This window comes from Poecilia reticulata, linkage group LG19 (genome assembly GCF_000633615.1).
Source record: "Poecilia reticulata strain Guanapo linkage group LG19, Guppy_female_1.0+MT, whole genome shotgun sequence".
NCBI classification, from domain to species: Eukaryota; Metazoa; Chordata; class Actinopteri; order Cyprinodontiformes; family Poeciliidae; genus Poecilia; species Poecilia reticulata.
Genome location: NC_024349.1, coordinates 4,749,927 through 4,775,055, shown reverse-complemented (window position 1 = coordinate 4,775,055; position 25,129 = coordinate 4,749,927). Strand labels below are relative to the sequence as shown.

Sequence of the window (25,129 nt, the reverse complement as noted above, 5' to 3'; positions counted from 1 at the left end):
TTAAATTCATGTTTCTAAAACGTATCGCTGTTTGCAGTAAAATCCAGATGAAATAAATCGCTAAAAGCTCATTTTTACGTTGCTCAGCATTTAAAGCTCGTCCGGTTCGGGTTGAATTATTTCTGGTTCTTACGGGTTCTGGTTCTGGTTCTGAAAGATCTGGGAGAACAGAAACAACAAAACCGACGACAGGAATTGAAGTCCAACCGTTACAGCAAAAGAAAATAACAATACTAGTAAAATAAAAAAAAGGGGGGGAATATGATTAGTTTGTCCAGGATGAGCACAACAAACTGACAAAATACTAAAAAAACAAAAACAAAACAAAAAAACGGCTAAATAAACTGAATAATAATAATAATAATAATATTTAAATAGTGTCACACATTTATTAAATCTGATAATACTAAATTAAATAGGAAGCCTCCTTCCCTTCTCTTCTCTGATCCAATCAGACGCATGCTCGCCTCTTCGTCACCATGGCAACGACCAGCTGGACATCTCAGTGCTGCTCAGCAGTTACCTGACGACAGACAGGTCCAGGTAACGGTTCAGGTGAGGTCTGGATTTTCATGTTTGTATGTTGGTTTGTTTCTGGAGGTTCTGCTCACCTGACCGGGTCGGGTCGGGGCGGGGGAAGGGGGGCGGGGCTAGTGCAAAAAGTTGTCTATCCTGGCGAAGGAGCAGGAACCGGACCGGACCCGGGCCATGAGCTGGACGCACTCGGTGGCCTGGCCCAGCGCCAGCATCAGCGGCGGCTGCTTGGGGAGGTTCTGGGATTCTGGACGGGAAGTTTTGTTCATTTAAACGCTTTCTGAGCTGCTAAAGTCAGAAACTGAAAACAAGTTAATAAACAGTAGATTTTGTTTATTTACATGACTTAATATCTGCTTATTTGATACATTTATTACTTTTCAATTCAGCTTAAAAATGTAACAGTTTAGGTTTATTTGTATAAACCTTTTATTTTTATGCATCTTGATTTTTATTGTTTTTGTTTTTAAGTTCTAATTTTTCTTTCAAATATTAAAATTAAACAAATTAGACTGTAAAAATAATAGAGTGAAAACTAAAATAAATAAAAAAACTGTGATGACAATTTATTTATATAATCTTAATTTGGATGTTTAAATCTAAATAACTTAAAATATGACTGTAGTAGTAATGAGAGTAATCATAATTATTGATAATATAATGAATAATAGTGAATAACACAATTAATATTATTTTGACTATTACTTTAATTATTATTAAGATTATTATTATTATAACAATTATATTACAATAATAAAACAATTATTCTTATAACAATATATATTATTATTGATATGACATTAATAATAAATATTATTATTACATTAATATCATTAATAATATTTCATATTAAATGACTACATGAGTAAATAAAATATTTATTATTACTACTTAATATTATTCAGTAACAACAACAATAATAATAATAATAATAATAATAATAATAATAATAATAATATTACAACTACCACCATCATTAGAGTTGTTGTTATTCATAATTAAAATAAAAACAATAAATTCATAATATTTCAATAAAAAAATGTAAACAAGCACCAACATTACTAAATATTAACGTTTTGGCTCATTTTATTTTCAATTAACCTAATTTAATACAATTTATTTTTTAGGTTTAGAGAAATTGTAAAATAAATTAAAGTATTTGATAAAAAAAAAAGAAAAAAAACAAACATTGAGCTGCATCAAAACTGCTGTGAATTTAAACTGATTGTTTACCCAGAATGGCGCTGTTAAGAGCGGAGCAGAGCGACTCTCTCTGCGTGGGGTCCAACTGCTGGCCCACCGGGCAGTTCCAGGGGTCCGAGTACGCCAGCAGGCTGAACGCATCCTACACACACACACAGAGAAAGAGAGGGCGATCGATCACAGCTGAATTTGTCTGCATGTGGCATCAAGCAGATTTATTTTGTTTCATTTCCTCATTAAATCAACATGTTTACCTCCTCTCTCCTGATTGGCTCCTTCAATTAGAGATGTAGCCAATCAGCTCTCATCATGAAAGATTTTAAAGTCCGACATTTTTCTTCATTTCAACATGAAGCAGTTTTTGTTCATGTTGCAGGATGTAATATGAATTTAAAATAATAGATGTTTTCATGTTTTAAGCGTTTTTATCGTTTTGTTTCAGGGTCAGCTGAGACCCCTAGTGGTGAAAACAAGTCATAACACCACGATGAGACACTATTGGTTCACTTTGACCACCAGTCAACATTATTCCTGCATGACTGAGAAGTTTATTCTTTATTTAGCTCATTTCATAAATCAACTGGTTAAAAAAAATACCTTCAAAATCATTTATTTAAATTCACAAAAACATGAAGGGGAAACACTTTTGAACATCTTGTAAAACTAATTTTTTACTGAGCCACAGCAGTTTGATTCATTTGTATATTTAAGTATTTTTATTTACACATGGTAACTGATTTCAGATTGTTTTTGTTGGCCAAAATTAGTGTGCATTTAAATTTATTTAGCTACAAATATATTTAAATACATTTACATGTATTTATCCATAGACACATTTAAATGCAATCCTATTAAATAAATCTATAATGTGATTTTGCAAGTATTAATATTTTTTTATTCTAGTGAAAGGAAACGTTAAAGGAAAGCGAAAAGGATGGGACGAGCTAAAACATATTTAGTTTTGAAGTGACATATTTGTTTGGCCAAATAAAATATTTAGAAAAGCAAAAAACGTTGAATATTATTATTGGGGTATATAAAAATATATTGTGATATAATTTTTTTTGTCAGCATCTCCCATCTCTAAGGAGACATGTTCTATTTAACCACAGCAGTTTGTTTCATTTGTGTATTTAAGTATTTTTATTTATACTTTGTAACTGATTTTGGCCAAAATTAGTCTGAATTTATATTTATTTATCCATTTGACCTTTTCTGTGACACACAAAACGTATTCTGTTATTTCGTAAATATTTACATGTATTTTTTTTATCCCAGTAACTATTTGTGAATTTAAAAAAAGTATAATTTGAAGTTACATATTGTCACTTTCCTAACATATTGGCCTAAATCACTTTTTGATGATTTAGGTTTAAAACAAAAACACACAAGAAAAAGCAGAAAATGTGGAGTATGTGTTGTGATCTTATTATTTGTCAGTAAAAAAAGGTAAAGGTGAGTTTCTGCAGGTGGGTTACCTGTAACATCTTCTTGTGCGTGGTGTTGGTGCCGTAGTCGTGGCACAGCTGTTCGCTGAGCGCCTGCAGCTCCCGTCCAAACTGGATCATCCTCTCTGTGGCTGCCTGGTTCCCCCCACACAGCTGCTTGCTGCTCCTGCGGCCCTTGTCTGCATACGACATGCAATGATTTCAGTAATCCATTAATTTATCAGCTATCCATCCTTCCATCCATCCATTTTCTTTACACCCTTGTCCCTCAGTGGGTCAGGAGGTGCTGGTGCCTCTCCAGCTAGCGTACCGGGCGAGAGGCGGGGTCACCTGGACAGGTCGCCAGTCTGTCGCAGGGCAACACAGAGACAGACAACCATGCACACACACACACACACACTCACACCTAGGGACAATTAACCTGACAGTCATGTTTCTGGACTGTGGGAGGAAACCGGAGTACCTGGAGAAAACCCACCATGCACAGGGAGAACATGGAGACTCCATGCAGAACTGTTACTGTTACTCCGACAATTAATCAATCAATCAGATTTTTTTTTAAATAAAAATAATCGGCACATTCTGCAGATTTTTCCTTAGTTTTTTGTATTTTTAATTGTTGCGTTTAAGTTTATTATTTCTACTATAAATATTGATTAACTGTTGTTGTTTTTCATTTTTTATATTTGAATCTATCAAAGAATGATGTGACACTACATGGATAAAACCACAAAAGGCAAAATTGCTAGACTTAGTAAATATTACAGTGAAAACAAAACCAAAACAACAATGACAACAAGTTTCTATCATTTTAACTTGAGTGTTTATGTTTGAATGATTCAACATATAACAGCAGTGTTAAGGGCTTAACTACTGAATTTTTTATTTGTCTACTCCAGTCAATGATTATTCGATTACTAAATTAGCTGACAGTTGTTTAAATGTTCCAGCCTTGAAGCACTACATGTTCCTGCTGCAGAAAACACCCAGGATGCCATGAGGAGGCGTGTTTCTTTGACCTGTGACCCCGTTGCAGATGCTGTTGTCGTCGGGCTGCAGGATCTCTTCATGTCGGTACGTGCCGTTCATGATCCGCGCCGACGAGCCGTCCACCACGCCGTTGGTGTAATGCTCCGCCTCGATCTCCATCTCGCTGTCGCTGGCACAAACACAAACAAATCCAGGGTTAAAACGATGAGTTTGTTAAAGACAACAGGAATTAACTGGAAAATTGTTTGCAGTTAACAATTAAAGGCCCTAAGACTCAGTCTAGTAACAAATATCCCGATTAGATTCACAAAACAATAGGGCTGTGTAATAATATCGATTTTGCGATATATATCGATATTTTCTTTCCTAGAAAGAAATCGATATTAATTCGCAAGTATCGTAACATCCAACTGTCATCTGGCTCACTCACTGCTTGCTTCGCCGGGAGAGTGATTAGGTCATCAGGTTTAGTGATTCCTTCAGATGTTAAGTGTCAAGGTTAAAAAGGTATCAAACTATTCAGAGCAGGTACTTGGTGAACTTTATTTACTTTACAAATGCATGTAAGCTACAGTTTGTACTGTTTCAATTAAAAGAAATATGTTTTCTCACCACTTCTCTGATTCATTTTGTCCAGCTGTCGACTTTAAGTCTGTGTCCATGTCCAACCAGAGCCAGGTATTGTGTAGTTGGTGCTTTTAATCAGTTTTCAGTTAAATTAATTCAATCCAACTCTATAACAGTCACAAAATGTCACCAAAATCACTCTGTGTCTCTAAAATCTTTCAGAAAAGATTTTCTGAAATCTTTTCTGAAAGATTTACAGCAAGAACCAGGAGCTTGTTTTGAGTCAATAATTCCTTAATTTTGATGAAAAAGTTCTAGTTCCACTGGTAGATTATTTAACTTAGGACATGTGAAAAATTGTTATAAGTGAAATAATCTGACAGTGGAACTAACAGTTTTTGCACAAACGCAGCACAAATATTTGACGGCAAATTTGTCTGAGTTGAATCATGTGGGGTTGGCGTTGATGGACATTTTGACCTTTAAACTTTCATTAATATCTTCAAAAGGAAAAGCAGCACAAAACAAATCTTGCTGCGTAAACACAACCAAGTTGATTCGCCCCAATTTTGTCTGATTTGAAGACCTTTCATGATCTATGGAAATATATCTTTAAGACCACAAACAAACATTTGTGCTGCACAAATGTAGCACAAATATTTGACAACAATTTTGTTGGATCTGAAGAAGTTGAGGCGTCAAACATCATGCAGGTGTCTTCTCCAAAGGTTTTCGTTGGGAAAAGATTTTTTAAATATGAACAAGAATCAAAAATCAGACGTTTTATGTCCACAGGCGTTTAAACGTCTTCCTACCTGGTTTCCTGGTTGCTGTTGGCGCTGTGCGGCTGGCTCTTGGTGGAGTCGGAGGAGTTGGACTCGGAGTAGTTTATGGAGGACGGGGAGGAGGAGCTGGATGAGGAGGTGGAGGAGGAGGCGCTCGGGTATTTGATGCTGCTGCCGCCGTGAACCTTCGCCTTGTTGGGCGGGGCGACGCCGTTACTGCAGGTGGGGCTTTCCGCTCCTATTGGGAGGCAGAAACAGGTTCTCTCAGCGCCCTGTCAGTGTGTGTGACTGTGTGTGTGTTTTTTCGTACCTCCACTGTGGACGTGCGTGCCGCTGGCGGCGTGCCGCGGGCTGAGGTTGGGGGAGCCGGGGTAACTGTCCTGGGACTTTGGGGAGCGAACCGTCAGGCAGCGAACTTCGCTGTCCGTCCCGTTCACCATTTCCACGAACTGCCGACACCTGCAGGGAACTGGGGTTACTGGGGAACTGGGGTTACTGGTTGTACTGGGATTTTACAAATCGATTTTATTGATTAATCTAATTTTTGGTTTATGAAGATTTAATTTATGAAAAATCAGTTTTTTATTTTTCACCAATGCATTTGTTGGGTTTCTATAGTTCAGAGTGATGTCAGCACACTCAGGGCAGCCATCTTGTTTTTCTGCTTCTGTTTATCTGGATTTGAATTCAGGTCAGCGCTACGATGGAATAATAGGAAAACTACTAAAACTATGATTTTATTACAATAATAGAGTCACAGTATAAAAGGAATACAGTCGCACGACAATAAATTCAAAATAATACAAAATAATCCCTTGTATACAACTTATACAGGCGATAATTGGAATAAAAGGAACTATTGGAAAATATTTTCTGTGATTTGTGATTTCTTTTTTCAAAGGAAAGTGAAACAAAAATAAAAAGCGATTAAAATTGGAAATCTGGGTGAGCTGTGGTGGCACAGGGGTTCAGCACAGTCCACATATGGAGGCCTTAGTCCTCGACGTGGCCATCGCAGGTTCGATTCCTTTGCCACATGTCTTCCCCTTCTCTCATTACCCACTTTCCTGTCAACTAACTATCAAATAAAGGCCACTAGAGCCGATAAAACCTTTAAGAACTCAGAAATCTGAGATTTTATTTTCCAGCCGCAGCTGCAGCTGGGAGCGGACTTACTTCAACATGAAGAGCAGGTTGGGGTTGCGTTCCAGCAGACCCGGGTAGAGCTGCTGGGTGGCGTCGATGGCTTCACCGACCCGACCCGCCAGAACCAGCTTCTGTATTCCTGCAGAACAGAGCTGATGTTCAGACAGGAACCGAGATGGAGGCTCACGCAGCTGGACGATTCACTCACTCTGCCTGTTCTTTATAGACGTCTGGTCCTCCTGTATCGTGGTCTCTGTGGCTCTGGCAAACGCTGTTGCAGTCGCACAATACCCATGATGCACCAGGTAGCTGGACACCATGCTGAACACAGCAGAGGAAAATATGCTTTGATTTACAAAACAAAGCACCATTGTCTGCTAATGCGAAAACGCTATACAACCAATGCTAGTCATCGTTGGCTAGAAGTTTTTTTGTCCTCCAGCAGGGAAGTCATGTTGCAACGTGTCTAAAAGAACAGGATTCATCTAATTTTGAGTGATTCCCTTACTTCTGCAGGACGGCCTGCCACTCCCCCAGCCGCTCGCCGATCGGGAAGCTGGTGATCATCCCGTGGATCTTCGCCCGCCACTCGCTCATGTAGTCCTCGATGTCGAAGACGAACGGCTGCTGGCCAAAGTTGGCGTCGACGATCTCTCCGGGCGTCTGGAGCCCCACGGTGGGGTACAGGTTGGGCTGGGAGAGATTCACACAACAATCAGACTTTAGTAGATAAATAAAATACCAAACTGCATGAGGATACTGAGATTGTCCCTATTTTAACAGCGTTGTTGTTTCAGGAAACACAACAATTCGCTGCTAGATCTACTCTAGCAGCAAATATTCACTGAATCTCAAAGATAATCCTGCAACTTTTCTCCACCAACAACAATGCTACTGCAGTACAGACAGCGTCTGCACTAGCATGTAGCATATGAGAGGTTTCTGCACCTCTAACATCAGATTTGCTGCTGAGGAACGAAAGAAATAACAATAATAAGATGGAGAAAGACTTAAAGAGCAAAGAAAAAGAAAAATGAATGAAAACAAGAGAACCAAAAAGTGGAAGTAAGAGAAAGAAAGAGAAACAGAGCAAAAGAAGTAAGAAAAAGGGTAAAGAGAAAGAAATAAAAAGTAAAATAACATGAGTGACAGAAAGAGCAAAAGCAAGAGTGAAAGAGAAAGAGTGAAAGAAAGAAAGTAAAAGAATGTAAGGATGAAAGACAAGGCAAAAGAAAAAGCAAAAGAAAAAGCATAAGTTTTTAGTAACAAAAGAGAAAAGAAAGTAAGCAAAAGAAAGAGGAAAAAGTCAAAGAGGAAGAGCAGAAAAAGAAAACAGAGCAAGAGTGAAAGAAATTCAAAAGACAGACAGAAAGAAAAGAAAACAAAAGAGGGCAAAAAATAAGCAAAATAACAAAAGAGAAAAAAGTTTCAAAATTGAAAGAGCGAAAGAAAAAAAAGCCAAATAAAAGTACAAGAAAGAGAGCAAAACCGCAAATGAAAAAGCAAAAGAGGAAAAAAGAGAGACAAAGAGAGAGAGAGAGAGAGAGAGAGAGAGAGAGAGAGAGAGAGAGAGTGAAACAAAAAAACTGAAGAAGTGAAGATCTGGAAATCTTTTCTGTATTTCTCCAGCTTTTAGGAATCTTGCATTCTTCACATTAAATCCCTGCAACATCAAACCAGAGAAGAAGAGCGCGGCGGGAGCTGATTGGCTACGATACTCACAGGAAGGTCCGTGAAGGCAACACCTGCGGGAACAAAGCAGAGGAATCAGTAAGAAACTCGGACACGGCACCACGACGTCACGTCGCTAAACCGCCACGACGTCACGTCGCTACGCCACCACGACGTCACGTCGCTACGCGAGCGACAAACCTAGGCTGATGCCGTTCTTGGTGTAGAAGCAGGTGTTGTTGATGAGGTTGACGCAGCAGCCAATCACGTCGCCTGTGGTGAACGTCGGCCCGTACGGCTGGCCGGTCCCAGAGGAGCAGAATGAGTGGCCGTCGTCGCCGTGGTAACCGTACGAGTGCTTGTCCCATCCTGAAGAAGAGGAGGAAGACGAGGATCAGATTTTACACTTTGGAGTCCAACAGCAGGAGGAAGAGGAGGCAGAGGAGGAAGAGGAGTGGGGAGAAAGAGGAGGCAGGTTACTCATCAACTCGGGTTTTTATCAAATTGGTGCTGAAATTTCACACAAACTCTCTACCAGCCTGCAGTTCACTGGACGGCCAGCAGGGGGCCGGAAAATAACTGGTGAGTTGCTGCTGACAGGAGTAACATGAACCAGAACCAGAACTAATAACCAGAACCAGAACCAAGAACCAGAACTAAGAACCAGAACCAGAACTAATAACCAGAACCAGAACTAATAACCAGAACCAGAACCAAGAACCAGAACTAAGAACCAGAACCAGAACTAACAACCAGAACCAGAACTAATAACCAGAACCAGAACCAAGAACCAGAACTAAGAACCAGAACCAGGAGAAAGCTTTCAGCTCGTCACTGTTTAAATGCTTTTTCCAACTCATGTTTTTGTAAATATTATCTGTTGTGCAATTTAATTGAAATAAATTTGAAAACAAAAAGAGTGAAACTAGTTTTCATTGTTTTTCTCTCTTTTGTTCTTTTTTGCTCTCCTTCTTTGCTCTTTTACTGGTGAATTTTTTAACATTTTTTCTTTTTTCCTCTCTTGCTCTTTTCATTCTCTTTTCATTCTTTTTCTCTAAATTGTCTTTATTCAGTTTTTGTTTCTTTCCTTAGATCTTTCTTTTTGTTTCTTTTCATCTCTTCTTTTAATAGTTTATTTGATCTCTTTTTTGCTCTTTTTTCCACTCTTTCTGTTCTTTTGGCTTTCTTTTGTCTCTCTGTCTTTGCTTAAAATTTAGATTTTTATATGTTGAATGGTAAATATTGTATAAAATATTGTTTCAAAGGTTGAATAAGGGAAAGTTTAGTGGAAGGATAGAGGCTGTTTGGAAAGAGTGAGTGTTAACAATTTTGTGTCTAAGATTTTAAAAAAAAGATGCAACTGAATTATGCCCTTTTTGTCAGGAAACAGAAACAACTTTTCATTTGTTTCTCGAATGTAAGCGACTTGCATCATTGTTTATTTTGTTTGATGTTTTTTAAAACTGTGGACTGAAGTGGCTTTTATATTTGATGCAGGCTAGACAAAAAATAATCTGCAAAGTGGAAATTGTTACATTCTTTGAAAGGAAAGCAACATTTTTCCTTCAGATAAGCAGAAAAAGTAAGATAAACAATGCTGCCGGGGAAAAGTTGACAGTGTTCACTTTGATGATTAAAAATAGAGTAAAAGCTGATTTTCAGTTTTTTCAGTAATGAATAACCTGACAGTTTTTCCTCTATGCTGTGTTTTTATGTGTTCTGTGGTTGGTGTAGTTTTAAACAGGTAGCTTTAAACTCTGTTTATGTTTAAGTTTGTTAGGGCGTAAAATTTTAATTAATGCTCGACATGATTAATCAGATACTTGATTTACCGGTCGATCTACGTTCCCACCCTCATCTATGGTCATGAGCTTTGGGTCATGACCGAAAGAACGAGATCATGGGTACAAGCGGCCGAAATGAGTTTCCTCCGCAGGGTGGCTGGGCTCTCCCTTAGAGATAGGGTGAGAAGCTCGGTCATCCGGGAGGGACTCAGAGTAGAGCCGCTGCTCCTCCACGTCGAGAGGAGCCAGTTGAGGCTCGGGCATCTGGTCAGGATGCCTCCTGGACGCCTCCCTGGTGAGGTGTTCCGGGCACGTCCCACCGGGAGGAGGCCTCGGGGAAGACCCAGGACACGCTGGAGGGATTACGTCTCTCGGCTGGCCTGGGAACGCCTTGGGATTCCCCCGGAGGAGCTGGAAGAAGTGGCTGGGGAGAGGGAAGTCTGGGCCTCCCTTCTGAAGCTGCTGCCCCCGCGACCCGACCCCGGATAAGCGGAAGAAAATGGATGGATGGATGGATGGATGGATGGATGATTAATCAGATTAATCATTGTGAATCGATTATTGAAATAATCGTCAACTGATTTAGTAATTGATTAATTGTTAACTGAAGCCTGAAATAAGTCACTTGCTGAAAATTAAGCCAGAACTGTACTAAATATAAGTTTTGCATTTAAGATAAAAATAATCACCTTTTCTGTCAATAAGTTTGGCATGATTTTATATTCACCTTGTTCGAATTAATCATCAGAATAATCAATTACTAAAATAATCGCTATTTTCCAATGTTCAATAAAAAATAAAGTGTTAACCTTTTCTGTTCTCTTTCACTCTCCTTGCTTTGACTTGAAAACAAGACACAATAAAATGTTTTTTTTAAGAAATCAGTTTATTTATTTTCATTTTTAATGAATTCCTATTATTGTACAAAAAAGGCTCAAGAAGTTTAATGAATAATCTACAGAATTTTTTTATCTGATTAATCGATAACTTGTCAAAATGAAAGATTAATCAAAATGCGTACTTGAAAAATAAGTGTTAAAAATCTTTCTTTCTTCCTCTCTTTGTTCTGAATCAAAAATCGGTTTTGAATTGAATTGTTGAGCCACAAATCAAAACTGAAAGATAGTAAAATATTCCCACAATTATTATAATTTTTAAAGTATTAAGAATAATTGATGGCTGAATGAATAAATAACGCCAACACACATTAAACGTTTTTTGTTAAACCAGAAAGTTATTTTCATCCAGATTAGTCTGATGAAACACTCGGACTGATTCGTTATTGTCGGGACAAGCGGGTCCGATTTCTGCACAGCACGAGGAAACTATTGGGTCTGCAACACATCAGGCTGCCGTCTCTGCGTAAAGTTTGGCCCCAAATCGAGCTTTGCAGGAATTCTCCTTCCTCCTGAGCGAACTCGAGCTCAAAGCCGTCGGCGGAGCGGTCGGCGCTCCACCTCAGCTGCTGCGGGCGCGTTGTTGACAAAAAGCAAAGCAGGGTTAGGGAAAGTAGGTCACTGGACAGGACAGATTTTAGCTGCACACTTGGATATGTGCAAATATGAACCTGTGAAAATGCAGTGAAGTTTTAATCTGTTTGTGTTCGCATCCCCATTGTGCGGCGGTGTTTTCCTTTAGGCTTGGGTACATATTGTCCTTCGTCTCCCCATGTGTGTCCTTATGTGAATACACCGCTGTCTGTCTCTCTCTCTCTCTGTGTGTGTGAGGTATTAGATTAATCTGCTGACAGGGATATTGCCTCTAAAGCCAGGCTCACTGCTCCAACATGCTAATGAAATGGACAGGCCTCCACAGCAGGATCACACACAGAGGTCAGCGGTGGGAAACAAACGACAGTCATAGATCAGATTTATTTGGTAGACATTTTTCCCCTCGGATGTTTTACGTCGTTGTTTGTGATGCGTTTAATAAAATCAACTGCGTGGAAGAAGAAACTTAGCAAATCTAGTTGTTTTCTTCTAGAGTTTGGCACCTATTGTTTTTGAGTCAGTTTGATAAATGAAGCACATTTCTCATAATCAATATTTTGTAGTACATTTAATTATATTTAATTATTTGATTAATTTTGTCCCTTTTGGGCATAAATACATATTTCATCACTGTGAAATAACTTCATCTGTCAAACTGAAACATAAAAGTCGAGTTCTGGGGCCAAACCTGGATCCGCTGAACTCTACTTAGTTTCAATTCTCTGAAAATCACGCTAAAATAAATTACTGAACCAATTTAATGCTTATTTATCTTATGATACATTTAATTAATGATTTAATTATGTAGTTGGTTAATTTTATCCCTTTTGACCTCCATACCTGCAGCTTCACCAGGAAATAATTTGATCTGTCAAATCCACCAATCACAGTCGAGGGGCGGGGCTAACATTGATCTGTTAAACTCCACTAGTTTAGCCTCAATTCTTTGAAGATCATGTCTAAATAAATTATTTAGGCATTTATTTATTTATTTCATGGTACATTTAATTAATTAATGATTTTAAAACAATATATCAAGTGTTGTCTCTTTTGGCCTTCCATACCTGCAGCATCGCCATAAAATAATTTTATCTCTCAAACTCACAAAGTCAAAGGACGGAGTGTACACTGATCCTCAGGCTTTAAAAATCCTGCTTAAATAAATGATTTAAACATTTAATTAAACATTTATTTCATGGCGCATTTAATTAACAACTTAATAATGTATTTATTTAATTTAGTCTCTTTCAGACCTTTACTGACTTCACCAAACCAATTTATTTGACTGGCCGGTTGCTCGCATTTGGGTTTTAAAGTCATTTCTACCAAAAGTAACATTTTCCAAGCAGTTAGAGGAAAAGTTTGTGTGTAATCAGACCAGTATGAAGTCACACCATGAACTGGAGTCCACAACCTCCATGTGACGTCTGCCGATGGTGACTTGCCCCGACATGTTCTCTCTGTCGCTGTTAAACCTCTTTATCCACCGCTGATGTCCACTTATCAAGGAGTCATCCAGAATCTGATCTTCTTAGTGTCTTTTTTTGTACTTTAATACATTTTACGGGCTCCGCTATGTTTCTGGAGAAAACGGTTTTGTTGTAGGTCAAAACTTTCCCAGAGTTCGCCACAAGTCCGGGCTACAATGTTCAATTGTAATCTGAGCTGATGAAGTCACAGCCCAATAAGTAATTAAAAGATTTTAGGGACAAACTCTGTTTGCAATTGTGGCGTAATGTGAGGGAGCAGAAAGGAACAAAAGCAGAGGATGTTTTTCTTGCCAAAGTGGCTGAAATCCTGGCTCAGACCCAGAGAGCCGATAATATGCTGAGACAATGAGATTATGAAATCATGCAGCAAGTTTGTGGAACATAACCTTCAATACGTTTTATATTCTAATAAACATTTCCCACTGGAACTGGAAGACATTTTAAATATCCAAAATAAATTAACAAAACAATAGAAACAACAAATAAAACCAGTAATGAAGTCTGTGGAAACAAAATTATCCTTCAAAATCAGGACTGAAGATATTCATCATCCAGTTTTTGGTAGAAAAATAGAAAAAAACTATAAACCATGGAAATGGAAATTTTGGGGTTCGTTTTAATTTTCCATGCAATTAATTGATTTATTGCTTATTGTGTCAGGCCTAATGATCATAATTCAGGGTTACTCACCAGGCAGTCTGTTCATGTTGACTCCCTGTGCAGACAGGCCGATGCCCATGTACCTGAAAACAGGAAGAGGGATTTTACTAATTCATCAGCGTACATACAGACCCAGAGCAGCTTGTTCCTGCCGCATTTTAACCGGAAAACATTTCAGAAAAGATCCAGCAGAAACGTTGAACAGTGACGTCTTTGGGCTGCTCACATTTGCTGCCTCCATGGGAGACAACGAACATGAAAAGTGGCGGCGGAGACGCCTCTCAAAGCGGGCTGCTGGCGTTCTCACAGCAGGACCTGGGGAAAGCTCTTTGCTCAGTGAAACCAGTCACAGACTGCGCTGCATCTGGCACAAGCTGAGGTCATCACTTCCTGAGATAAATATCTGCATGAAGAAGAAGGTTTGTTCTGCGACTGAGTCAATGAATCTGCAGAGCCAGAGGAGGGTGGAGGGAGGATGACTTCAGATAAACTCAGAGAAGTCAAGAGCCATGTTGTGGTAAATTCAACAATCTGTATATTAGCTCTGTGATGACTCCTTATTCAACACGAGCAGCTGTGGAAGAAGTCTTTTATTACACAGATAAATTAATAACACCATGAAAATAAAATCTAGATATTTGTAGAATAAAGGCAGAATGTTACCAGAGATAATATTTCATCAAGTTTTTTGTGTCAGAGGTATCATAAAATACCTCTGACACAACATGCTAATGATGTGTCATTAGCACATCATTAGCATGTTGATGTGCTAATGACATCAACATGCTAATGCTAATGATGTTTTGTGTTTTCCATGGCCTGCAAAACACAAAAACAATTATTAGCTATACGCAGAAACACGTTTTTGAAGGCAAAAAAAATATGATTATTCAATAAGCGGGGTACAAATAAGCCTAATTCTGTTTATATAAATATGTTCTACCTTAGCTTTAATCATAATGCTTCCATTTACACCTGAGCTACTCAAGGCTCACCCTGCCTTTGAGTAAAACCAGCTGTAACATTGATTCATTTAGTAATTTTATTAAAGTAGTAATAAAATTACTACTTTATTCTCCTATTATGACTTTATCCTCATATTATTACTACTTTATTCTCATAATACTGATTTATGTCACATTAGAAGCATTTTTAATAATGCTAATTTTACTGTACAACTTTTTTCTTGTATTAAGACTTTATTCATGTAATATTATGACTTTATTCTCATAATTCATTTATTTTTCTTACCCTGGACCTCATACTTTATTGTAGGGGGCCATATACTGTAGGTGATGCCCAAAAAACACATCAGTGACGATTTTTCCTCATTTGTTACATTCTCCAAATGATTGAAGAACCTGAATAACAGAATAAACAAATATGTATGTCGTTCAACTAAAATTATTCAATAATTTAGCAGCAAAAAGCGTTCTTAAATTTTAAAAAATGCTTATTTTGTTGATTAAAATGTGATTAATGTTGATTAATTAGATACACAGCATTAAACTCCAGTAAGAATTTAACATTTAACCCATCGGTCTTTAACTTTAAAAACTGAAAACAGGAATTCAAGGGGAGAAAATGTCTGATTATACAAACATGGGGAATAAAGGTGGTTTAAAAACAAATATATACTGATACATTCTGCACCGATCACTATTTGAACAGTTCAGAGAGATACGGATTACTTTTCCAAAAAGGCAAAAGTTTTTCCTTTTTGGAAAAAGCAACAGGCCTAAAACCCACAAATATTAAATATTTCATTATGTGTCTGCAGCGCAGACCGGTCTCCTGCCCAGCTGACCCAGATGTGCATTACTCTCCGTACATAACTGGGTCAGCCTCCACATTATGATGATTCTGGTTCTGTTGGGAAGAAGCTTTGGATTTTCAGTTAACATGGACTCTCCAGTGACAGATTTGTCCCGTCGGATTTGATGAGGAAGAGATTACGGCTAAATCTGCCAACTTTTGGGTTGTCCTATTTTCGGTTCAACTGTAGATGATGTAAAGGTTAAATTTCAGCTAAAACGACAAGCAGAGACAACGAACCCACCAAACTGCAGGGACTGGCTTTTTTTGTTCTTGCTGTTGTTTTAAAGCTGGAAAAGAAATATGGTGGATAACTACAGCCAGACTAAGATCTTTATTTAAATCACGAGAATAAAGCCGTAAAGTTTTTTTCTCGTATTACAACTTTTTTCTTACATTATTACGACTTTTTTATCGTATTATTGCGACTTTTTTCTCCTGGTATAACCACTTTTTCTCTTATGACGACTTCTTTCTCACATTGTTACAACTTGTTACTTGTAATACGAGTTTATTCTCTCATATTCTGCCTTTTTTTTAATACCATTACGACTTTATCCTTGTATTATTTCGACTTTACTTATTTAAGTTTTGTAAATTAATTCTCATGTTATTTTGACTTACTATTTCATGACGTAACACTACGACTACGTTCTTGCACAACTTTTTTCTTGCAATATTATTACTTTTTCTCATAATATTATAACCGTATTCTCTTAATTTAATTATTTTCTTAGCGTGGCCCTAATATTCTTTCATTAAAATTATTGGAGGACATATTTGTGAACAAACACTCGTAAACACACGTAAAAAGCAGAGTTGAGGAGTAAAAACTAAAGATGCACCGATCTAAAAATTCGGGCCGATATCAATGTCCAATCTTAATTTAGCTTTTATGGCAGTTTACCGATATTTACTGATATTTTAATAACGTTTTGATAAACCACCACAACGCTGTGATTGCTTCTCTCACTGCCACATGACCAAGCTCCTCACTCACCCTGCCAGCTGTAACATTGATTCACATACTCATCAATATATGAGATAAAGTGAAGACGACCACCATCTTTATTTTGTCTCTAAAACAATTCCTCCACAACAGGAACCATCCAGTGGTAACTCAGGAGAAAAGTTTGTTTGTTTCTTCTTACCCGTCTCGACCTTTACTGACAATCTTCACTTCGAAGTAGTAAATCCCGCAGGCGGCGGGGATCGGGTGAGTGGCTCGCACTGACGCTGCATCCTTATGGTTCTTTCCATGGCCTGCAAAACACAAAAACAATTATTAGCTACACGCAGAAACACGTTTTTGAAGGCAAAAAAATATGATTATTCAATAAGCGGGGGACAAATTAGCCTAATTCTGTTTATATAAATATGTTCTACCTTAGCTTTATTCATAATGTTTCCATTTACACCTGAGCTAAAGCCGATAGTCAAGCATGATGTTTTTTTAATGTTGTTCAGGACTTCCACAACAATTAATCAAGACAAATTATTATAATAAAGTCTGGCTCAATTGAACAAATACATAAATAAACGAGGAATAACTACAAGTTTTGTGTCAATGGGTTAAAAGGAAATCGTTTATACTGTAAAAAAAGATTTTAAATAATGTTGAAAAAAGCACCAATGTGTCAATAATTTAATATGCAAATAATCAAAAATCTTGAAACTGTAAATGTGTTAAATCTTTTCAAACCAGACTGCCTGTTCCATGACCTCTTAAACCAAAGTGTGTTATTAGAACAAGCCTACATGTGAGCAGCATGCCCAGGCATGTTCGCGTTGTGTGTTAGCCGATGATTGTCCAGTCCCATATTTGCACCAATATCCATCTGGTCTATTTATAGAAAGCCGACACATCTTGTCGCAGTATGAAACAAAATGCCAAAGTTTATTTTTTAAAATTCAGATGCTGGAAAACGTGATGAGGAGTCAAACTGTGAAATAATGAGCTCCCCTTCGCTGCTACCGGAGCCCATTATGTTGGAGAAATAACTACAACGAACACTAGGTGCATCAGAAACGTCCACTCCTTCACCAAAGGTCAGAGTTCAAGAGGTCAAACTCATGCTTACTAGAATATCTGTGTTCACGCCTGAGGTTCTATCTTTGGCTACCAGCTGGGTGAAAGAGCAAAATCTATCAGCTCAATAAGGAAAAGTACAGCATGATGAGTGTTGCCCTCTGCCTGAGCAGCAGAGGAGCGAACAACGTCCTCAGGAAGGCCGCAGAGGAGACATTTACAAAGTGACAGAAAATATAACCCTGATATGGACAGGAACATAAAAATCACACAAGGTTGCGTTTAAAGTTGTTCCTATTTGTTTAAGCTGACTCCATGAACAACACCAACATATGTCCCAGTTTGATAGAAAGAAAATATGACTTTAGGTCCAACCCATAGAGGACGGGTGTCCAAACTTTTTCCCATGGAGGCCATAATGCAGTGGTGGGAGAAGTTAACTATAAAGCTAGTTGCGCTAAGCCTAACAAACTAATCGAACATTAGATCTGATAGCACTAAAGTGCTATACCAACATGGTGTTTAGCAGAAGCTAATGCTAACATGCTAAATGCAAGCATGTTCTTACCCTCCATGCATCAATGACATAGCATGTCACAAGATAGTATATTGCCCCCAACAGGGTAAATTTGTCATTTCTCACTGAGAAGACAATTATTGATCAGCTATTAATGTGCAGAATGCAACTAAATGGAAAATAGAAAAGCAGTCATTTTACTTGTTTATTTGTATCTCTTAAAGTAAGAAGAACATGCTAACAACTTTTTACAGATTCCCAGATTGTTGAGAAAGTTGAACTGTTTTCCTTTTGGGGACACTGTGTGAATCAGCCGGCGGATCTAGACTTCATGTAATGGATGGACGGGAGGAGTTAAATAGTTGCAGTCCAGAAAGAAAAACTGGGTTAGCAGAGGCTAAATTTCACTCATGTGCTCTTGCTTGAACCCATCATCATGTGAACCAAACCATAGATCATCAGCGTCATTACCAGGGATGTTCAGATGCTCTAGGATAACTTCCCATTATGTTCATCTCATCTTTATCTTGTTTAATGGGTCTTGAGCTCTGGGGACCCACTAAGTTACTAGGCCAAGTAAAAAAAAAAGCTGCATTAGGGTGATAATGCTCAATGCTGTAAATACGCAGCAGCAGATTGCAACACAACTGCTGCCACAAGCTTTTTCCAACCCCTACTGACTGCTGCAACCTGCAGCAATCTGCCAACTCTCATTTCATCCCCTATACAGAAGGTCAACAGAATGAAACATAAGAAGGGAAGATTTTATGAGGCGTTTGTGGACGACGTATCTGCAAGTTTCAAAAAGTCAATTTTAAGACATGTTCAGATCTTTTTAATGCCATCTTGAATTAAATTTAAGACATGTTCAGATCTTTTTAATGCCATCTTGAATTAAATTTAAGACATGTTCAGATCTTTTTAATGCCATCTTGAATGAAATTTAAGACAGAACAACCATATAGCAATCCTGCAGTATTACAGACAAGCTTTGTGTTTCTCACATAGCATTTGGCCTTAACATCCATAGTGCCAAGTTTAAAGGGTTTTCTTTTTTATCCGGAATGCACCTAGTATCTAATAGATTGGCAAGAGAAGTGAGCCAGTAGCAATAGATTTGCACTTATTCATGACACATGCAAGAAAGCTACCTAGCTAGCTAGCAACAGTGAATTAGCAGCTAATTGGCGCTAGCCCCAACCGCCTTGACTGTGACTCAAACTGACAGAAAAGTCCCACGACACAAAAACAAAATACATACGAGAATACAACATCAAGTATAACTGTCGCGACACAACAGCCTGAAATTTGTGTCTGAACATTCAGAGACACATAAAGACAGTTACAAAGTCAGCCTCCTATCACCTGAAGAACATTTACAGAAAAGAACAAGGACAAAATCCTCCATGCATTTATCTTTAGTTGCACTGATTACTGCAACAGTGTCTTCACATGTCTGAATAAAACATCAGACAGCTGCAGCTGATCCAGAGCGCTGCTGCTCAGAGAATAAACTTTAAAATTCTTCTGTTAATTCATAAATCACTGAGTGGCTAAGCACCAACGTACAGTAAAGGTCTGTTTTTTGTTATATTTACTGGTTTTTAAGACATCGTTACGTTCTTCTTGACTTTCCACTGAACATGAATGCTTGTGCACAGTGAGTCTAGGTAGGGAGTTTGTGTGGCCTTGAAGGGAGAAAATTGGCACACCGGTCAAAATAGCATCCAAACCACCAGGGTGAGGTAACAGAGCAGGAGCTGGAGGAATCAGGCGGAGAGAAAATATCCTGCACAGGCCAGAAAAAGACTCATTTATGTGTCATCCATTAACAAATGTGCAGTGTCACCTAATCTCTACACTCCTCGCAGACAAAAAGGCTCAATGGCCTACATACGCCCAACATGAAGCGGCATGATTTATCTTTAACCACAGATCGCTTTGGCATGTGCACATACTTCAGGACACATTATATCCTATAAAAATACATGGTGATGCACCACAATCTATTCAGTTAATCAGCAGTGGGCCCAGTAATTATTCATTAATTGATCAGAGGGCTCTATCCGGCCATCTGCCGGGGAAATTCTTCATTTCAACAGCTGATATTTCTCAGAAAAGCTTTTGGAAGCAGGTTAGATATACATTCTCCTAACCTCTGCAAAAAGCAACCAGGGTCAACATAACTGACTGAAGCTGTACATCAAGATTACTTTTTATTGATACAAAAAAAATTATATGAATATTTGTTCTCACGAAGCTACAAAATGGCCTGATTTGGGTAATGGGATATATAAATTATTGAATTTAGCCAGACTAAAGTTTGTTTACGTAGAAAGTCTGGTTTGTTTGGTGAGGTGTGAATATGTGACCAAACCAAATCAACAAACTCTGGTCCATCTACAAACCTCAGTCTCAGGTTGGCTGAAGTGAACTTTGGTGAGGTTCGAATACATATCTGAACGCCAAGCAGACAAGGGACTGCTCCAAAAGCAGGAAGACTACAGCACAGGGCATTCTGGGTAAATACAACCAAAACAAACACGCTAGCCAAGCGCTGACAGGAGAAATGGCTAGTGGTCTTTTACCAAAGACAAAAGAGAAAAACTTCACCGCTAAATTCTCACGTTTACATTTACTGAAGAAGGAAGTTGTGCTCAGTGTTTTTGTCTTTTCCTTCAGTGGTTCTTGGTGCACAGTGCCCCCACAGGCGAGGAGGGGAACAGGATGTTGTTTGTTTGACACAATGCAGTGTGAAAGAAAACCGCAGCAGCTTAAAATGTAACAAATGTTGCAACTTTTGTCCCCAACCAAAACTGAGCTTTTCAGTTATTTTGACTTTGAAAAATCCGCTAGAAACTATTAAATATTTTTCAACCGGACATATTAGCTCAAGAAATGCACAAAATAAGCACAATTTGTACACGTAGCTATATATTCTTATGCAACAAAATTCAAGTATGTTATGATCTACTGTGTTTTTTTTTAAATCCAACTATTCTGTTTTTGTAATTTTTGCCACTTGCTGCTGTATTTTGATTTGCTGGTTGTGATTGGATCTTTTTTAACCTGATTGGACTTGATTGGATGAAAACAATGTCTCTGTGATTGGCTGGTGGTAGGATTTGTTTAAATACCATTCCGAGTTCTGAACATAGATGTTGATTTAACTGAGAAAATTATTTTTTTGGGTGATATTTCATTACCAACACCAAAGCTCAATTACTGATAGCTCTGAGAATCAAATAGAATCTCTTTAATAAACTCTGACAACATGAAGTAGGCTAAAATAAACAACACCGTCGAAAAGAAATTAAAAAAAAAAGACGAGAAACACAATAACTGACGTCTATCAGTCTGGAAAGGAATTAAAATCCATTTCCAAGGTTTGAGAACCAGGAGCCACCAGTGGAGAAAACATGGAACAGTGGGGAATATCAACATTTGCTTGATGATCTGGAAAGTGTCACTGTGACAAAAATATGGAAACAAATGAAATGTTGAAACTGAGAAAAAAGAAAAGCAATACTTGAAACTGAAAAATATATTTTAATCCAAAACAATAAAAAGACAACTGGAAAAAATTACATGTAGAAAGGTTTGAACCTGAAAAATATTTGTAAAATATTTTAAAATATATATTTTAAAAAATTTTGAGATATTAAAAAAAATTTTTTTTTTTTTAAAATAACTAGGAAAAGTTAAAAAATTACTATTATTGTTTTCTTTTTAACAAAACAAAATTGGAACTGGAAATGAGGAAAATTTGACACTGAAAACTAATTTCTAAATTGAAAAAAAAAGATTTCAACCATGAAAAGAAAAATTTTCAAAATCATTTAAAAATTTCATAAAATTTGGGCCCTGTTTGTATGGGTTGGGCCCTCAGACCACAGGGTACTGTGAAATTACAGCAAAAATATTCCTGGTCAAATATTGAGAATCTTATAGACATTTCCAGTTCCCACTAGCTGCATTTCCACTAACTGTAAAATTGCACAAACTGGAATTACAAAAATAAATTTGCTTAATAGAACCATGCCAATTTTGAATAAACACAATTTTGATACATTCTGGTAGGGCGAGGTGGTTTTTTTGGTTGTATCAAAGTACACACATTTCACAGAAGTGCAATGGAAACACCGTCTCATCACATGAATCGTGATCATCAACCGGATGTTACTACTGGTAGAAAAGATGAAAAAGACGACAGGAAGTGGTAGGAAGATGATGGTGTGGTATGTTTTCTAATGAGTTACCGCGTGAACAAACATTTTCACATGTGATTTTAATTGCATTTCTCATTTAACGGAAACACCACAATTGCGAAATTGTGTTTTTTCAACATTGGTAGAATATCAACAAAGTTTTGCACACGGCAAACAAGCCCAGAAGTTTGAACACTGAAAAATCTGAAACTATATATATAATTTTTAATTTTTTTCCCCCAGACTTAATGGCATCAATTTAGCTCCATCCATGGAAAAAAAAACTATAATGGGGGAACTTTTACTGTAAGCATGTTGACAAAAAAAAGTACACCCCTTTTCATTCAAAGGGGACAGAATACAGACGTCATCTTGTTTTAATTTAGGATACAGATGACAGCTTGTGGAGACCTGTGACGGGTTTTCTGGACCGTTTAGTCTGTGTTATTGTTAAAAATGCCAGACTGCTACGCCAGATTTATGACATTATCGGTACACTTGGCCTGGTGTGCTGCGCAGAGGCCTCCTCTCTGCCACAGTTGGAGGCTGTTTTCATGGAGCAGCAAAGCTTTATTCCAGGCCAAGACTTCTGGAAAACACTTCCAGAACGAAATCACGCGAGAAAACGCAACAATGCCATTATCTTTAATGTTTATTTAACGGCTTTGTTTGTTTAAAACCCAAGCAGCTCTGAGCCGCATTGTTAGAGCCTGACAACAAGTTTGGCTTGTTTCCATCCTGTAGCTGCTCTGTTTTCAGAGGAATAACACCCAGAAAGAACAGGCAGGGGCTGTGTTAGCCACAGGGCTGCTACACCACTGCACTAACAGGCTGCTTTGTGCTAGCATTTGTTATGCTTCTGTAAGAGTGACTCCTCACAGTGAGATGGCCAGCCAGTTTCCAGCAGTGGGAACGGTAAATAAACAAAGAATGACGTGGTACTGAGGGTTAATTTCATCTGGTTGCTCATAAAACCAACTGTCAGGGTTAACGAGTTCGCTGTCACCCGTTTGGGAATTCCTGTGCTCGTTTGTGTAACAAAGCAAGGACAGAAGAGGCAGCTCAGGCTAGATTTACCAGGACTACACACACACATATATAGAGTCACCATAATCGCATACAGTGAGTGTGTGTGTGTGTTTCTGAGCCCCCTCCGCAACAACACAGTGACCGATTACAGCTGAGACCTCTCTCCGCTGTAACTGTCAGACCCATCCGGGATGAGGCAGCCCTCTAACCTTTGTAGTGGACCCGCAGGTTGTTCTGTGACAGCCCGATGTAGCTGTATTTATCCTTGGGGCTCCAGGATCGGGGTAAAGGGGTCTCTTCCTCGTTCACAGCCGGGTAGAGCCGCTTCAGCCGCTCGTTCAGCTCCTGTTCCTGCTGGAAACTAAAAGCTGGTTCTCCCAACGGCAGGCTCCCCGCGCCGAGTTCGGCCATGTTTTTTTTCTTCTTGGCCTCCGGTTAGCGTCCTATTCTCGGTCTGTTTCCAGCCAGAGACCCGTGTCAGTCCGCTTGAGCTGTGGGGTGATAGTGAGAGGGACTGTAGGGAGAAAATAGCAGCGGTGCGACATCCCCGGATAAGCAGAATGTACTGAATGTGCTGAAGCTACGCACTATGGGTAATGTAGTTCAGATCGAGGTTTAGTTTATTGTTGCGACATGGTTGCGACGTCTAGAAAGGACTACAAAGTTCCGCTAGTGTGGCTGTGATTCAGGACCTTCCACTAAGCATGCTAGGAAATGTAGTTTTAATTTTAATAATAATAATAATAATAATAATAATAATAATAATAATAATAATAATAATAATAATGAGAAGAAGGAGAAGAAGTAGGCAAACATTGCATTCACGTAAGAGTACTAATACTTCAACATATTTTTACTTAAGAAAAAGTAAGACATATCCATTCAAGAAATTACTCAAGCAAGAGTAAAAAACGTATTTGGTAAAACTACTCAGAACATTTATTTTTAAAAATAACGTCATCAGACAGACAAAAGGTGCAAAATTATGAGAATGTTGAAAAGGTACAGAAAACACAATAAGATTGTGCGTCTACATTTGTTACTTCATAATTACGTAATTTATATGTGTTTATGTTTTTATTTTAGTCCTTAAAATACCAAACATTACACATATCTCAGCAGGCTCAGCATTTAAAAACTAGAAAATATAAGGTTTGCATTCAAACATGTAGTTTCATTTTTAACATAAATTGTGGGTTTGTGTCTGTAACTGGTACATTTTTGGTTAAAATGTGTTTGTTCATCATTCAGTGAAGTTACTGACAGTGGGGAAAGTCCAGTATTGCTCAAGTAAGAGTTATATAGCAATATTGCACTACTCAAGCACAAGTAAAAAGTATGGTATGGTGTAGTAAACTACTATTAAAAGTACATTTTTTTCCAAAACGTTATTCAAGTAAACGTAACTGAGTAAAAGTAATTAGTTACTCCGCACCCCTGATGATAATAAAGGATTAAAATGGATAAATAAGAAAATTATATAACTGCACAAAATAAAATGTTTAGAATCTAAAACATATAAAAAACATTTAAAAGATAACGAATAGCAATAAATTAATAATTTATACGTAAATAACAATAGATAAAATAGCAATGACTAAAATAATTGTAATAATGATTATTATAATGAGTATGGTTAAAATTATGTATTCTTTGACAAATCTAATAAAAAAATAAATAAATCAAGTAAAGATTTATTAACATACTAAAATCTGGTCTTTGCAGTAAATACCTGATATTCAGATTATTTTGCTGAGAATTTT

The 25,129-nt window shown here is 37.8% G+C and overlaps 1 protein-coding gene across 1 annotated transcript; it reads right to left on the bottom strand.

The window, feature by feature from the left end:
* On the bottom strand, nucleotides 1-23,983 carry ranbp10 (RAN binding protein 10). The gene is made up of 15 exons (XM_008436545.2): nucleotides 23,576-23,983; nucleotides 16,735-16,846; nucleotides 13,799-13,851; nucleotides 8,546-8,713; nucleotides 8,396-8,418; nucleotides 7,182-7,366; nucleotides 6,882-6,994; nucleotides 6,704-6,812; nucleotides 5,838-5,986; nucleotides 5,558-5,765; nucleotides 4,205-4,344; nucleotides 3,216-3,364; nucleotides 1,768-1,879; nucleotides 612-781; nucleotides 1-523 (listed from the first exon to the last, which is right to left on the bottom strand). The coding sequence occupies exons 1-14, from the start codon at nucleotides 23,775-23,777 to the stop codon at nucleotides 651-653; spliced, it is 1,854 nt and encodes a 617-aa protein (XP_008434767.1). The 5' UTR covers nucleotides 23,778-23,983; the 3' UTR covers nucleotides 1-523; nucleotides 612-650.
* Between the last annotated feature and the right edge of the window lie 1,146 nt (nucleotides 23,984-25,129).

Coding starts and splice junctions, on each gene's coding strand:
- ranbp10 (XM_008436545.2), bottom strand. CDS start 23,777: ATGGCCGAACTCGGCGCGGGGAGCCTGCCGTTGGGAGAACCAGCTTTT. Junction 5,987..6,703: donor AACCTGCTCTTCATGTTGAA/GTAAGTCCGCTC, acceptor AGTTCCCTGCAG/GTGTCGGCAGTTCGTGGAAA. Junction 782..1,767: donor TCTTAACAGCGCCATTCTGG/GTAAACAATCAG, acceptor CTTCCCGTCCAG/AATCCCAGAACCTCCCCAAG.